This window comes from Pan paniscus, chromosome 4, assembly GCF_029289425.2.
Source record: "Pan paniscus chromosome 4, NHGRI_mPanPan1-v2.0_pri, whole genome shotgun sequence".
NCBI lineage: Eukaryota > Metazoa > Chordata > Mammalia > Primates > Hominidae > Pan > Pan paniscus.
The window spans coordinates 58,520,658-58,536,390 of NC_073253.2; the positions used below are offsets into that span (position 1 = coordinate 58,520,658).

Genomic DNA, 15,733 nt, shown 5'->3' on the forward strand with positions numbered 1-15,733 from the left:
GCCTTCTTTCAACTTAATGTGTTTAAGGTTTGTCCATATTGTAGCATGAGTCAGTATGTCTTTTCTAACTGAAAGCTGTTCCATTTAATCTTTATTAGAATGGAACACCTTGCCATTAAAAATGGCAAAAACCACAATTACTTTGGCACCAACCTAATATATACCACAATTTATTCATCTATCGATGGACACTTGGGACTATATGCTTTTATTTAAGAGCATTTTAATAAACATCAGCCTTACCCGGTTGATGAACAAAACAGCATCATTCTCATTAAGGAGAGAAAGCAGCAGATTTTCCCGAACAGAACTTCTGCCTTCAGCTTTCTGGCATACCCTAAAGCAGTTTCCCACAGTTCATGCTCTGACCCGAATTTAATACTCCTATCCAGCCTGGCCTGAGGTTAGAATCACACATGTATCTTGCAACTACTTGCCGCTAAACCCCAGCTTAGGCTGAACCCCTTCTTGAGAGCAGAGACTATTGCTCACACTGTAACTAGCATGGTGCCTGATTCCCACTAGGGTCTCAGAATTATTCATTAAATAAGTATTGCCAAAATGTAAAGACAGAAACAATTACTAATAAATTATTACTCTATTATTATCAGCAAGAATACTTTTAAAAGACAAATCCACTGGAAAACCACTCATGACACTGATGATGCTAAGAAAGGGTTAAACTGCTACTTGAAAGGCATGTGAGAGAATGTGTGTGGTGGGGACAGAGTTGAGGAATGCAATTCACAGTATTTGCTTTCAAAACATGTGGCATACAGAGGGAGCAGGACTGAAAAAAAATAAAAAGCATATGGCAGGCAGAGGTACAGTAAATAGTTTCAAGAGATAATTCATCATAGAAGCTTTCCTAATGACACTTGCTCAGTGGAAAGCAAATCCTTTGTCATCCTTCATAGTTAAGAGTACAATATTGTTTATGTAGAGTCAGAAATAAATAGTAACAGCCTCTGGATTACTTGACTAAAACCCTAGGCATCAGCCCATACAAATAGTTTGTTTAAACTGTCATTCAAATTTAGTTTAATGGAAATAAAAAACAGCTAAATTCTGTCATTTTTTTTTCCAGGGTGATAACAGAATAAATACTTAGTCTTCAAAATTTCTCAACTGAATCACAATATGAACTTTTCTTTTGCATTAGACATCCCCCAAACACATGGTTTTAATCATTACAGTGTTAACTAGCCTCAGTTAATGTTTGAAGAATACTTAAAACTACTTCTGAGGCTCAGGATATGAAATGACCAGACACTTTTATTTTCATATGAAAAGAAAATTAAGAATCTTATTAGGAACAAATATGGTTTGCACACAGCACATTAGAAAGTTCCAATGCAATTACTGTCTGCCTGTAAAAACAGACACACTGTACTGTGTGCTACAGCTTTGATTACAGTATTTTTCCAATCATAAAACATGTGTAGGCCAGCTGCAGTGGCTCATGCCTGTAATCTCAACACCTTGGGAGGCTGAAGCAGGTGGATCACTTGAGCCCAGGAGTTTGAGACCAGCCTAGGCTTCATGGTAAAATCATATCTCTACAAAAATTAACAAAAATTAGGTGGGCATGGTGGTACATGCTTGTGGTCCCAGCTACTCTGGAGGCTGAGGTGGAAGGATCACTTAAGCCCGGGAGATGGAGGGTGCAGTGAGCCAAGATCAAGCCACTGCACTCCAGCCTGGGTGACAGAGCCAGACCCTGTTGCAAAAAATAAAAAACAACCACATACAATAACGAGATGAGGAAGGAATGGCTATTCTTGAAATGGAAGCACTATGTAACACTGTAAAAACAAAAGAGAGAAATACTATCCTAAGAAAATGAAGGTTCTCATTTTTTGCTACTTAAATCAAAAAATAGTTTTAAGGGCGAATACATAGTATATCCCAATTTTTAGAAAGGTTTAAGCTCATCTACTGGCTCACACACAAGAAAAACATAAAAATTATGCAGATGTTAGATCTAATTTCAAGTTAGAGCTAAAAAACTGAATTTCTCAAATTTTCAAACTGAAATTTCAAGCAAACTGTGATGTAGAAATAGCCCCTGAGTAACTGAAAGAGGACAGAACAGACTTCAGGAATGCTGGTATGCTGTGGAAAAAGTCAACTCATAGGTGGCATCTAGTATGAGCTACAAACCATCTTCAATTTGGCAGTTTAGGATTTATCTTCCATACTGTGATAACTTCTACTTAGGTAGAAAGAACAGAAAAAATAATCCATAAAGACAATTTTATATGAATTCCTAGATTAAAAAAAAAATATACTCATCTGACAGGCCAGGTCTACTGCCCTTGCTTTTCACTTTTCTTTTTTTCTTTTTTTTTTTTTTGAGATGGTGTCTCGCTCTGTCACCCAGGCTGGAGTGCAGTGGCACAATCTCAGCTCACTGCAAGCTCCGCCTCCCAGGTTCACACCATTCTCCTGCCTCAGCCTCCCGAGTAGCTGGGACTACAGGCTCCTGCCACCACACCCAGCTAATTTTTTGTATTTTTTGTACAGATGGGGTTTCACCGTGTTAGCCAGGATGGTCTCGATTTCCTGACCTCCTGATCCGCCCGCCTCGGCCTCCCAAAGTGCTGGGATTACCGGCATAAGCCACCGTGCCTGGCCTGCTTTTTACTTTTCTAAAAAAAATAAAAAATAAAAATAAAAATAAAAAAATAAAAAATAAAAAGCTACTCTCTGCCATGTACCACTATTGTTTTATGTCACTGTGTTCTGACTTTTCAGAGAAGCAGATATTATACAAATATGAGTATTGTATTATCAAGTCTTATTATTAGGCATTGAACAGTTACTAGTTTCATCCTTATGTTCCAAAAAGATGTCAGACTGAAGACTGGTGGTGCTCTATGTGATCGCCCTAGTGCTGCTGAAACACAATTGTCATACACCAACCTGTGCTCCTGTTTTAAGCAATTTTCATCAGTGAGTACACAACATCCCTCTTCTCACTGACTCGGCTAAACACCATTAACTATTAGAGATGTTGCTAAACATCATCTAGGATTAAGACCTGTTTAGTATTACTCCAAGCATGACTTTTCTGTGGATGGAGATGGTATAGTCTAGTGTAGGGTTTAAGAAATTTTCAGGTGATCCAAAATTTAAGGATAAGGTGGTATGGTGCTTAACTGAAGTTACATGTAGTTACAGAGACCAGAGTTTAAATCATCGTGCCCTCACATCACCTTGGCCAAACTGTTTACCATAGTCTCCTTGTGCAAAGTGGAGATAATATCTACCCTGAATTGCTATTTGGTGATTACATGTAAATTATACAGAGCTCTTAGCATAGTGTTCGGCATATAGTACTTACTGGGCAATGACTTTCCCAGTAACAGAATACAGAATTCAAAGGATGCTCTGGGACTGTTTGACTAAATGATCATTTAGAGGAGGCTGAGAAGTTTATAAACCTTAGAAAAAATATGTAAGATACAACACCATAATTTAAAAATGTGCTATAAACTTTAACATTAAAAACCTTAAAACCCATAAAGTTCAATGTAGTAAAGGCCCTCAGTTTAAGTTTTTAATATTCTGTTGCAGAGAAGTTTAACCTATGCATCATAAAAATAACTGATTCATAAAATCAGTAATCTATTACTTCTTTAATAATATCAGTTGAAAGGCCTATAATATTTGGCATGTTAAACATGTAATTTTTCTCAAACTAAACCTATAAGCAATAGTAGCAGTTCTTATTATAATCTCTATACAGAACAAACTCATTTATTTTCATTTTTAAGAAAGTTCAATGTAAATTATCTCATTCAGTAAATACAACTGGCCATTTATAAACACACAAGCCAATCTTTTCCTACTGAATGCAGCATTTTAAAATATGGTTTCGTTTAAACAGTCTACTTACTTTTTGCTTCTTATTATTCACTTATAATTATTCCTTATATTTCTTTTGCCTTAATTTTTTCATTTAAAATTTCTCTTCAGTTGAGTAACAATTATTCTTCAGTCTCTTAAAATCCTGCTCATTAAATTTAATCTGATTCATGCTGCAATAACAGTCTGACTAAAGCCAAGTCAATTACACATGCAATGACTGATCATTTTCAGCTCTGCTATTTTTAGTGGAATTATATAGCTCACCAGGAGAACAAAAGTGAAAAGGAAAAATACCCACATAAACATGACTTCTTAGGGTCATCTGCTTGTGACTGTAGAAACTCATAGAATTACAACTGCACAGAATTATACAGTTTAAAATAGTTTCTAAAGGACTTTCTAATGAACAGACTATGCTTATTAAATAATACAAAGAATTTGGGGAGAATATTTTTTAATCTATATAATAGGGAGAAGATTTCATTTAGTTACCAAATATTAAAAATACATATTATACTTGTTTAATTAAAACAATACCATCCTAACTGTATTTCTTATACTGTAAATATATATGTGTAAAATTTAACCATACCTTCAAAGACATCTGTCATTTTGCAGATATGGGCAAATGTAGCTCCAGTTGCCCAGGTATATACTACATCCATTAAGTGAGGTTTAAATGAGCTTAGATAAGTTTCCTCATCAATTTCCAATTTGGCTTCTGCTGAAACTTTTGCAATTCTTTTAGCACATTCCTTTAAAGATAAAAGAGTTAAAATTCCTTACTTATGATCTCCCATATCACTTTATTCTTTAGGTTTCCAAGCCAATATTCCAGGAGGTCCCTTTTTCTTCCTAGGTATTATGTCTGCAATGTGGACATTCTGCTCCTAAGTAGGCACAGTGCCTGTTCCATTGCTAAGTGATTAAACGGCCAATCTTTCCCATTATGTTGAGGTAGTTAACTAAGAAAAATGTATCAAGAGCATGCTTTTCAGCCAGTGATACCTTTTCAAAAAAGAAACAGAACTCTTCATTAAAATTATTCAAGAGGAGCATTTAACTAATCTCTAATTATTTCATTACAAAACAGATTTAGAGAAATACAAATCCTAGAGCAAAATACATTTTTCCACAACAATGCTTAAAAATGTACATATCTTCATATTGTTTTCCTCTAAGTTGAGAAACTTCATTCTTCTTTACTTGGCAATCTAAAAGGCCAAAAACTCCTAGGCCTATGAAGACTTTGCTGGTTCTAGAAATTTAAATTTCTTAGTGATTTTAAGGCATGTTACATGTTCCACTGAACTGGCCTTTTAATTTTAATCAGAATTTTTTGAATTATTATTTTTAAAATATTTTAACTTTTATTTTAGGCTCAGGGGTTCATGTACAGGTTTCTTATCTAGGTAAACTTGTGACTCAGGGGTTTGGTATATAGATTATTTAGTCAGCTGAGTACTAAGTATAATATGCCACAGGTTTTTTTTTTCTTTTTTCTTCCTCAACCTCTCCTTCCTCCCACTCTCCTCCCTCAAGTAGGCACCAGTGTCTGTTGTTCTGAAGGGGCCTTTTTATGACACATTTTTTTGTTCCTCTCTTGTAATTCCTTAGCTCATCTTTCCTTGTCTTTGTCTAATGTTGAACAGACAGAAAAAATCGGCTTATCCTATGAAAATAGTAAGAGAGAAATTTATTACTATAAACTACTGTGGCTTTGAGGACCCAGAGACAATTTCTTATGATAAAACAGATTTTAAAACTTTGTTATAGGCTGGGCACAGTGGCTCACATCTGTAATCCCAGCACTTTGGGAGGCCGAGGTGGGAGGATCACATGAGCTCAGGAGTTCGAGACCAGCCTGGCCAACATGGTGAAACCTCGTCTCTACTAAAAATACAAAAATTAGCTGAGTGTGGTGGCGGGCGCCTGTAATCCCAGCTACTCAGGAGGCTGAGGCAGGAGAATCGCTTGAACGTGGAAGGTGGAGGTTGCAGTGAGCCCAGATCACGCCACTGCACTCCAGGCCTTGGTAAGAGAGCGAGACTCTGTCTCAAAAACAAAACAATAAAACAACCAAACTTTGTTATAAACCAGAATGAAAAAATGTGCAAAAAATTAAAAATAAACTAAATCCTAGTCCTTCAAGATACCATTATCAGTACTGAGGAAGAAAATGACACATGCACTGAGCTGTCAATACAGCCTATTTACATTATGAAGCTTTTAATCTCTGTTCACAACAATGCTATACAGTTCATTACAATAATGGGAAGAAATACTGTTTAATTATTAAAGTAAAAATCACAAGAGATGTTATCAGAGTAACATTAAATTACATGACTGACATCAAGTAACATTTAATCCTTACAGGTTATCTCTGTGAAATGATAAACTACTATGATTAGATTATCAAAAATGTTTATTTTACAATCTACTATTCATAAAATATGTAGTTCCAAAAAAAAAAAAAACCTTACCTGCATTTGACGAAGTGGTCCTGCTAATTGTTCTGTTAATTTGGGCATCTCACTAGACTATAAAAGAAAAGGAAAACAAGATATAAAAACCCACGTTTAAAGTTACTGGTTTTTCACACTACCTGTTTTAACAAATTAAAGCTTGCAAGATAGTCACATATCAAATTATAAGACCTTAGTCATCAGCATTTAGAGTTTCTAATCAATTCAGTTTACACAGGCAAAATCACTATTCCTCTCATCCCAAATTATAATATTCTGTTATTACATTTCAGAGGAAAATACACTGCTAAATTTGCAAAGTGTGCTAGCTAGCTCCTTTTTGTGATTACATATGGAACTGAGGGAGGGTAAATATTGTAAACATACATAGTAGTTCAGTTACATCAACATTAAAGGGTTTTATTATCATAGTTTAACTTTGAAACAGTTTTAGTTTCTAGGCAACTTTCAATCTGTAGAAACTGAAAAGTTTGAAACTGAAAACTCAGGATAAAGTACGTTAAAAATAGTGTCCCTAATTTTTATTTTACCCAGATGTTCTAACAAAGTATAAGACAGCTAAAAGTTTAATCTGAGTTTCAGTATTCTTAGTATTGCTTTCCCACAGCTGAAAATTCTGTCAATTTCTGAATTAGATAATGGAGTTTCAGGTCTACACTAAGTAGCCAAATTAAGTTGGACAAGCTGCTTAAATTCTGTGTACTGGTTTTCTGCCCTGTCAAAGAAAAATAAAACCAGATCCTCAAAATGAGTAGGCTTATGATGAGAATAACAGACATTATTTGTGAAGAAATTTTTGACAAAGGTAGTTACTGTACAAAAATAAAATTACTATAAGAATGGTATGTATGTATGTATGAGACAGGGTTTAAAGTAATTATGGCTAATTTTTTTTTTTTTTTTTTGAGACAGAGTCTCGCTCTGTTGCCCAGCTGGAGTGCAATGGTGCAATCTCGGCTCACTGCAACCTCCACCTCCCAGGTTCAAGCGATTCCCCTGCCTCAGCCTCCTGAGTAGCTGGGATTACAGGAGTGCCACCACGCCCAGCTAATTTTTGTATTTTTAGTAGAGACGGGGTTTCACCATGTTGGTCAGACTGGTGTCGACTCCTGACCTCATGATCTGCCCGCCTCAGCCTCCTAAAGTGCTGGGATTACAGGCATAAGCCACTGTGCCCGATCGCTAATTTTTTTTTTTTAAAGCAATTGTAGGCTAGTTGCGACATATCTGCCTTTATTTTAAGCACCAGTACTTATAAAGGACTTGATTTTGATTTGCAACATGTATATATGTATAATAAATCAAGAACCAGATTCCATATTATTGCTGCTAAAACCAGAAATTATTGATGAATGGCAAAAAAGCAAAATAGCCAGAATGACCTTAACATCTCAGTTTAATAAAGAACCCAAGACTGCGAAATGTCTTTGATATTATGTCTATTCATGGTCAACAGCTACTCATCACATTCCTCTCTGCTATTCACTATAGGTGGAAGGCACCAGTCCTGATATGAGGAGGTTAACTGTGATTTTAACAATGTTCTCCCACCAGGTATGTACAGTTTGTTCCCTCATCTCTCCTGTAGGCCTCAATATAAGTTTCACTTCATTAGTGAGGCCTTTTCTAATCATCTTATTTAAAATAGTAACACCATCTCCCCAGTGATCTTTGATTCTTCTCACTTTTCTCCAAAAACCTTCACCCCTATTTGACAGAATGTATGTGTATTGTATTTCTTTATCTTCATCCACTAACATGTAAGTATCAGGAAAGCAAACATTTCTGCTGCATCTCTGGTGCTTAGATCTGTACACTGCCCACATTGGGTGCTTAATAAATTTTTATTTTCAGTTTCAGTTTTCAGTTTCAAATGAAACTGATCTTTATATTATAAAGATTGATCTTTATAATATAAAGATTTACGTAACCTTTTAAATATTATTTTTAAAATGTAGAGACAGTTTTATAAATACATTTTAAAATAGAAGTTATTATATCAAGCAAATTTCATCTTACTTATAACAAGTATTTTACTATATTTACTAGAAGACAACGTTCTTTTTGGCAGAAAACATTCTGTTAAAAGCATCAAGAAAAATCCACATGACAATCAGTACAATCTTCCATTTCAATGTTAAAAGGCGCCACCACAAGAATTGATGACACTGTATATAAAAAAGTGTGGTTTCACTGAATAAATCTTAACTGTATATATTGACATCTTGCCCCAAGATTTAAGAGCTGTGGTTTAGCTTAACCAACTCCTTTGAAGAGGGAATATAATTGGCTTCTCAGAAAAAGGAACTATTGTAATAGTGCCAAAATATAAAACAACAAGAACATGCAAATAATGAAAAGTAAGACAAAATTTGACATGGGTGGAAGACCACTTATCCCCAAACTATTTACAAACCTACATCTCTGAACCTTCCTATTCCAAGTAAGTTTGACAAATGTTCTTAATTATCTTTATCTTGGAAATTGATATAATAAAATTTTGAGCCTAAGGAAAAACAAACACAATATTTTGTAAAGTAATGCCTTCCTTTTGTATGCATATTTCATAGATGCATGGTAGGCAATCCCAGGAAAGCATAAACTGTTTTTGGATTATTGTCCTATTTGTTATCATTGCCACTAACAGCTGTGATTCTAATCAGTAATCAGGGACCTGAGAAAAGTACCCATCTACTTCAAGAAGTAATATATTTGATCTGATTAATAAATAGGGAAACAGTTAACAGGTAAACAGACCAATTAAGTGTGGTTTCACTGAATACATCTTAACTGCATATACGGACATCTTGCCCCAAGATTTAAGAGCTGTGGAACTTAAAAAAAAACTCAACAATTTGTTCTACACAATTTACTTAAAAGTTAAACTAAGTATGTATAGTAAAAGGTCCTCCAAAAATTTAGAATATTAAATTATTTTTAGAAGGCAGATGTCCTTGTCTTATTCTCATTCTATCCACTTCATCTACAATAAATAAAGTCTTAAATTTGAAATGCAAAACAATATATCTTACTTTTAAAAATGAATCAAACTGGTTTTTGGAATGCAGTACAAGGATAATTAGTGTTCTTATGTGTTCCATCCAGCACTTCATTTTTTGATTTCTTAAGAACTGTTGAAAGTGAACTAATTACTCATATGAAAAAAACTGCTGCCAAACCAACAAGGATCTTATATTCACTACCTCAAACCGTGCCCATGAAAACTAATGTTTCAGTTCCTAGCAGGATGGACTGCTTCGTCATTATTCTTCAACACTGGGGAGGAGAGTTAATTCAACCTCACTCCCCCCTTTTATTTTTATCAGACTTTCCTAGTTTTCTTCTCACTCATCTTTTTATTTCTAGGACTGTCTAGGACTTGGCCAAATGTTCAATGAATTGGGTTACAGAACAAATTTAAAACTTAAAATCTAATTAATGGTGATTGTTGACAAATCTTATTTTATTCTCCTTTCTAATAATACGTATTTAATCATTTAATTTTCTTAGTACATTTGTGTTAAAGTTGCTGTGATTTCCAATTAACATTACCCTATAATATGTAAATATTAGTAATATTTGATAATATAGCCATAACACTATTAACTACATGATGTGTGAATTAATAAATAAGATGTGCTGAATCAATTAACTTACATTCTCTTGAAACACAAAGCAGCTTAATAATGCTGTTGCCTGTTCTGCAGAAAGGTCATTGAAAAGGCCATTAAACATCATCTCAGTTAGAAGGAGCTCATCAGCACTACAATGGCAAAACAAAAGAATAAATTTAAAATGTCAGAATATAAAGACACACATGCACACACATATGCCCTTAACGTGTAGTTTTTAATAAAATATATTATTTGACCTTAAGGAGTAATCAATGAGGAATGACAATGATTTATTTAAGGACATAGTAGATCTTTAATAATTACCAATATATTATATAATCAATGTAAAACGGGGATTTCACATAAAGATTCCAAATATCAAAATGCACACATTCATGAAATAAGAACAATTTCTTAACCTTTAGTATGCTAGGAAAAATCATCACTGTCATTTATTTTCTAGGGCCAAAGGACTCTTTTAATTATTTTTCAGTTATTTTACAAATAATCTGTAGAATAAAGATAATGAAAAACAATTTTATTAGAAATCTTAATTAGAATGTACTCATAAGAAGAACCACATTTTTTTATTTTTATGTTTTAATTTTTTAAAGTTTTTATATTATAGTAGAGATGGGGTCTTGCTATGTTGTCCAGGCTGGTCTAGAACTCCTGAGCTCAAGTAGTCCTCCCACCTCGGTCTCCCCAAATGCTGGGATTACAGGTGTGAGACACTACACCTGGCCAGAAGACTCACATTTTAATTCATATTTTCCAAAGGCTGAAAGTGTATATAACCAAGATGGGCAAGAGCCTTTAAATGCAACAAACTGCTGCTCACCAATTGTCATCCACAAATCTGAAAAATATCCATCTAGGAAATACAATTCTAGATTTCAAGTACATTTCTAACAGGTAGGTACTAGCTCATCACTACGTCTGTTTCTTCTTGCACTTGCACTGTCAAAATGTACAAGTCCAGATTTACATCTCTTTTAAGTTCTAGCTTATTACTTTTGATTCCTGTTTTGCATCATCAAAATACAGTTTTTTAAGCTGACAACTTGATTTTGTTGAGAGGAAGGTCATCTTCTTTGCTCCATAATTGTGAAACATTTTCATATACAGACTTATAAGGACAATATATTTATTATTACAAAGATTAGAATGATCAATTCAACAGGTTTTAAAAAATTTCTTCATCATCTCTTTCCAATTTCCTTATATACACAACTGTGTATTTGACCACTTGTGGACCATATAAGGAAACTTTGGTGCACAAATAATAAAAGATGAAAGACTATTATTACAAGTCCTTTTAGCAAAATGAGATGGTCCAGGTTCTTATCATAGACATTACATAACTAGGTCCTTTCTGTTGAATGATTACATGAATAATAATCTCATATATATATATATGAGATTATTATTCATGTAATTATTCATATATATTTATATATTCTAGGGATATATATATATATATATATATATATATATATATATATATATATATATATATATATATCCCTAGAAATATATTGTTCAGCAGGGCACAGTGGCTCCTGGCTCATTTGGGAAGCTGAAACAGGTAGATCTCTTGAGCCCAGGAGTTCAAGACTAGCCTAGCAACATGGCAAAACCCTGTCTCTACAAAGCAATACAAAAATAAGCTGAGCGTGGTGGCACACGCCTGTAGTCCCAGCTACTCAGGAGGCTGAGGTGGGAGGATCACTTAAGCCCAGGAGGTCAAGACTGCACTGAGCCATGATCTTGCCACTGCATTCCAGCCTGGGTGACAGAGCTAGACCTTGTCTCAAAATACATAAATAAATAAATAAAAATATGGTTCATGCACTAGTTATTATGTCTGAGAATTTACCTAGGGTCTGAGACTTTGCTTATATAATCAATCTCACCATTATCACTTTGACTACAGTGCTTTTTGTCCCTTTGTGTTTATCTTCTGATTTGAGTAATAACTGCAAAATATCTTCACTTATTTTTCTTCTTGGGTGGAAAATGAAAAATTCTGAATTCGCAACTGTGTTCAATTCAAGCTAAAAAGAAACACTACAAAGATGATGTTTCTAGACTTCTATAATCAGGGTTCAATTGACCCACACAATAACTGTACTGTATTATTAAAAAAGTAAACTTTGCCTTTATTTTTTGCAAAGTCTTTAAAAAAGAATAAAGCCATGAACTATTATAATCTTTACTAACAGTTAAAATATTTATAAATAAAAGTCAAAAACTAAATTTGGGTCTCTAGTGTTAAGCTTAAGAGTTAAGTCAAGCAAAGAGTGCAACAATACAAACGAGGAAAGACTATTTCAAGAAGCTACAGTCTAACGTTGGGGGCAGACAAGTAAGGTGATAATCACAGAACAGTGGTTTAACAGAGTGCTCTAATAATTGATTTATACAAGTGGTTATGAGGAAAAAAAGGTGAGGAGCCTAAAACCAGACTGAAGAAGTTCAGAGCAAGTTTCGAAGTTCTTTGCAAAAATATGCAAGAATCGCAGGATATGGGGTGGGGGTGAAAGGTCATATGAAGCAAAAGGAAAAGCATGTGTGGGGTGTGGCAATAGACTGCTGGAGAGGGAGAGTAAGAATATACTAAATTATGGAATCTATTCTAAAAGCAATAAGGAATCACTGAGGGACTTTTACCAAATAGAATGGCACAAAGGGGCTGGGTGCTGGGTGAAGTGGCTCACACCTGTAATCCCAGCAATTTGGGTGGTAAGGTGGGCGGACTGCTTAATTACAGGAGTTCAAGACCAGCCTGGGCAACATAGCAAGACCCTATCTCTACAGAAACTTAAAAAAGAAATTAGCCAGGCTTGATGGCACACACTTACAGTCCCAGGTTCTTGGGAGACTGAGGCAGGAAGATCACTTGAGCCTGGCAAGTTGAGGCTGCGGTGAGCCGAGATTGCACCACTGCACCCCAGCCTGGGCAACAGAGCAAAATCCCATCTCAAGAAGGAAAGAGGAACGACATACCAGATTTGTGCTTTGGGTTTTGAAAACTCAAGAAGGGAGGCAACGAATAATCAGGAGGGCAACTGCAGTAATTGAGGCCAAAAATAATGAGGGATACACATTAGCCAGTGGCAATGTTTAAAAAGGCAAAATGGGTGAGAGAAGGGGTCTAGGATGATGCCCCAGTTTTTGCAAATTTGGGGGAAAGTTAACAAACTTTGATATAATATTGTTATTACTATAAATGAAAAATGCACCTTGGAATAAAATCAATTTCCATTCTTTCAACACAAAATCTAGTTGTAGATATCTAAAGGAAATTAATTTCTATATTAATTGTAAAACAGGTAATTATTAGAAGGAAATAATCCCAATAACATTAGCATATGAATCAGTAGACCAGTACTGCAGTTTAGATTTAATCCTGGATATGTTATTAATTAAAATCCAATAGCACATTATCCTGTGATAACAACTAACTAGGGCTGGGTAGTCACTGCCCCCTTTTGGTGGCTAAGAGTTGTCCTGTTCACCACAGTCTCCTGGTTCTATGAAGACATCTGAGTCTGTAACATCTGGACAGATGAACGATATAATTACATTTTTACCAAGAAAGTCTGAAATCATTTACAAGGCCTGTAATTCCCTAGTCCTGTCCATCCTGGCCATGCTGAGTACATAAAAAACTGTTTCAAAAGTGTCTTTTATATATTCACTGAGAATGATGATCATCACTATATGGACAAAACAAGATATATCTTCAGACTGGATATTGCTTGAGCTACCAGTTTATGACTTTCCAGTTAAGGAGGACAGAGGCAAGCTGGCTCCTAAGGCAGGAGACATTCCTCGTGGTGGGAAATAACGAACACATTTTTTAGAACAGTATCATAAATTGTATTTTCTAAAGATGGCCACAACAGCATCTCCTATACCACATGTTCTTCTAGAATTGCACTGATCTATAAAGACTGCCATGTGCATACGTGGAAATTTCAATTTCAATTAAAATGATATAAATTATAAAATTCAGTTCCTTCGTCTAAGCACACATCAAATGCTAAATAGTGGCTACTATACTGAACAGTGTAGATACAGAACAATCCAATTATCACAGAAAGCCATACTGAACAATAGCCACTTCCCCATCAAGAGTTGGAATCTAATTATCCCCCACTTGAAGCCAGGAGGGTTTATGACTCACCTGTAATCAAGAGAATGTGGTGGAAATGATGGTGTATGATAACAAAGCTAGGTTACAAAAGGTAAAGCTAGGTCAGAAAAGGCAACCTTAGCCAGCTAGAAGACTCACACTGGAGCCTTCAGCTACCATGTAAGCATCCTGAGGCTGCTGCCATACTGTGAAGAAGCCCAAACCAGCCCACATGGAGAGACCACATGGAGAAGCTCTAACAGAGAGAGAGAGGTCCTAACATTCCCCAGCCGCTCCGGACTCCTACTGTTTCAGCCTAACCACCTGTCTGACGGCAATCCTGGGGGACAGAGCCAGAACCATCCAAATGAGCTCTTCCTGAATTTCTGACCCATAAAAACAATAAGAGGATAAAGTCACTGTTGATGTTGTAAATAATTTAGTTTTGAGGTCATTTGTGACAAAAGATTACTGAAACAGATAATAATATAACCAGTTTTAATCTGTGGCTTATAATAAGTTCTGTTGTAAAATCCTATTATTAGCCCAAAATCTCATTACAATTTGCTATGCACGTAACAAGATAATGGTTACTAGGCTAAGTTTCAAGGTGGGAAAATGTTAATAATTTTTAAAAAGTATACAAAATTATATATAAGCTAAGATTATGTAAAAATCCCACAAGGCATTAAAAAAAGTCAAAGGAAATACATACAAATGCTAGGAGCGCTTGTGTTAATTACTGAGATCTAAGATTTTTCTAATTTCTCAATTTCATGGTTCAAAACTGTATTTAGTGTGGAATATATTGTACAAACTTTATATTTTTAGAAAGCTCTTTTTTCCTAAAGATAATGGTTATTTTTAAAATCACTTAAAACTGCGAGGCGGAGTTGCAGTGAGCTGAGATTGCGCCAGTGCACTCCAGCCTGGGCAACAGTGAGACTCCATCTCAAAAAAAAATAAACAAAAATTAAAATTAAAAATGAAAAAAAATGAACTTTCTAGAACAATAACCAGATTTTACCTGCTTATCTCACAAGCCACTCGTCCTTTCATCTCTATTACATCAGAAGAAGTAGCAAATCCCAACCTTCTTAAAACACGTTTGCGACATTTGAGTTCATCCATTTGTAGGACTGTTCTTGCTTTCTTCAGTTCTCGCTTTGCAGATTTAATATCTATTGCAATCTAAAGCACATAAAAGTATAAAGAAAGTTCAATAATAAAGTGAACAATGTACAAGGAGATTTATTCATGAAATCAAACAAAAAATATTTTTAAAGAACATCTTACAGTATACTTCTGGGTTAAAGCTTCAGTGCTGAGGAGATTGGGGAAACTGGAGCTTCTTAGATACATTCCCGGAACATTATACAAGAGTAATGATGTATCTGTAAAGTTATTAAATACTACCTAAAATATTAAGTACATGGAAAATACAAAATGTCCATTTGAAAAATTTGAGGCAGAGCAGGCAGATGTTAGAAAGTGTAAAAAGCTTGAGACAGAGAACAGAGGCCGGGCGCAATGGCTCACACCTGTAATCCCAGCACTTTGGGAGGCTGAGGTGGGTGGATCACGAGGTTCCTGGCCAACATGGTGAAACTCTGTCTGTA

General features: G+C 35.1%; 1 protein-coding gene across 1 annotated transcript in view; it reads right to left on the bottom strand.

The window, feature by feature from the left end:
* MTREX (Mtr4 exosome RNA helicase) overlaps positions 1-15,733 on the bottom strand; it is a 117,971-nt gene that overhangs the window by 4,989 nt on the left and 97,249 nt on the right. The window contains exons 22-25 of the mRNA XM_003827367.5: positions 15,142-15,305; positions 10,017-10,122; positions 6,357-6,413; positions 4,466-4,628 (exon numbers count right to left, since the gene is read on the bottom strand). Of these exons, the coding sequence (XP_003827415.1) occupies positions 4,466-4,628; positions 6,357-6,413; positions 10,017-10,122; positions 15,142-15,305 (490 nt within the window). The remainder of the gene's footprint in view (positions 1-4,465; positions 4,629-6,356; positions 6,414-10,016; positions 10,123-15,141; positions 15,306-15,733) is intronic.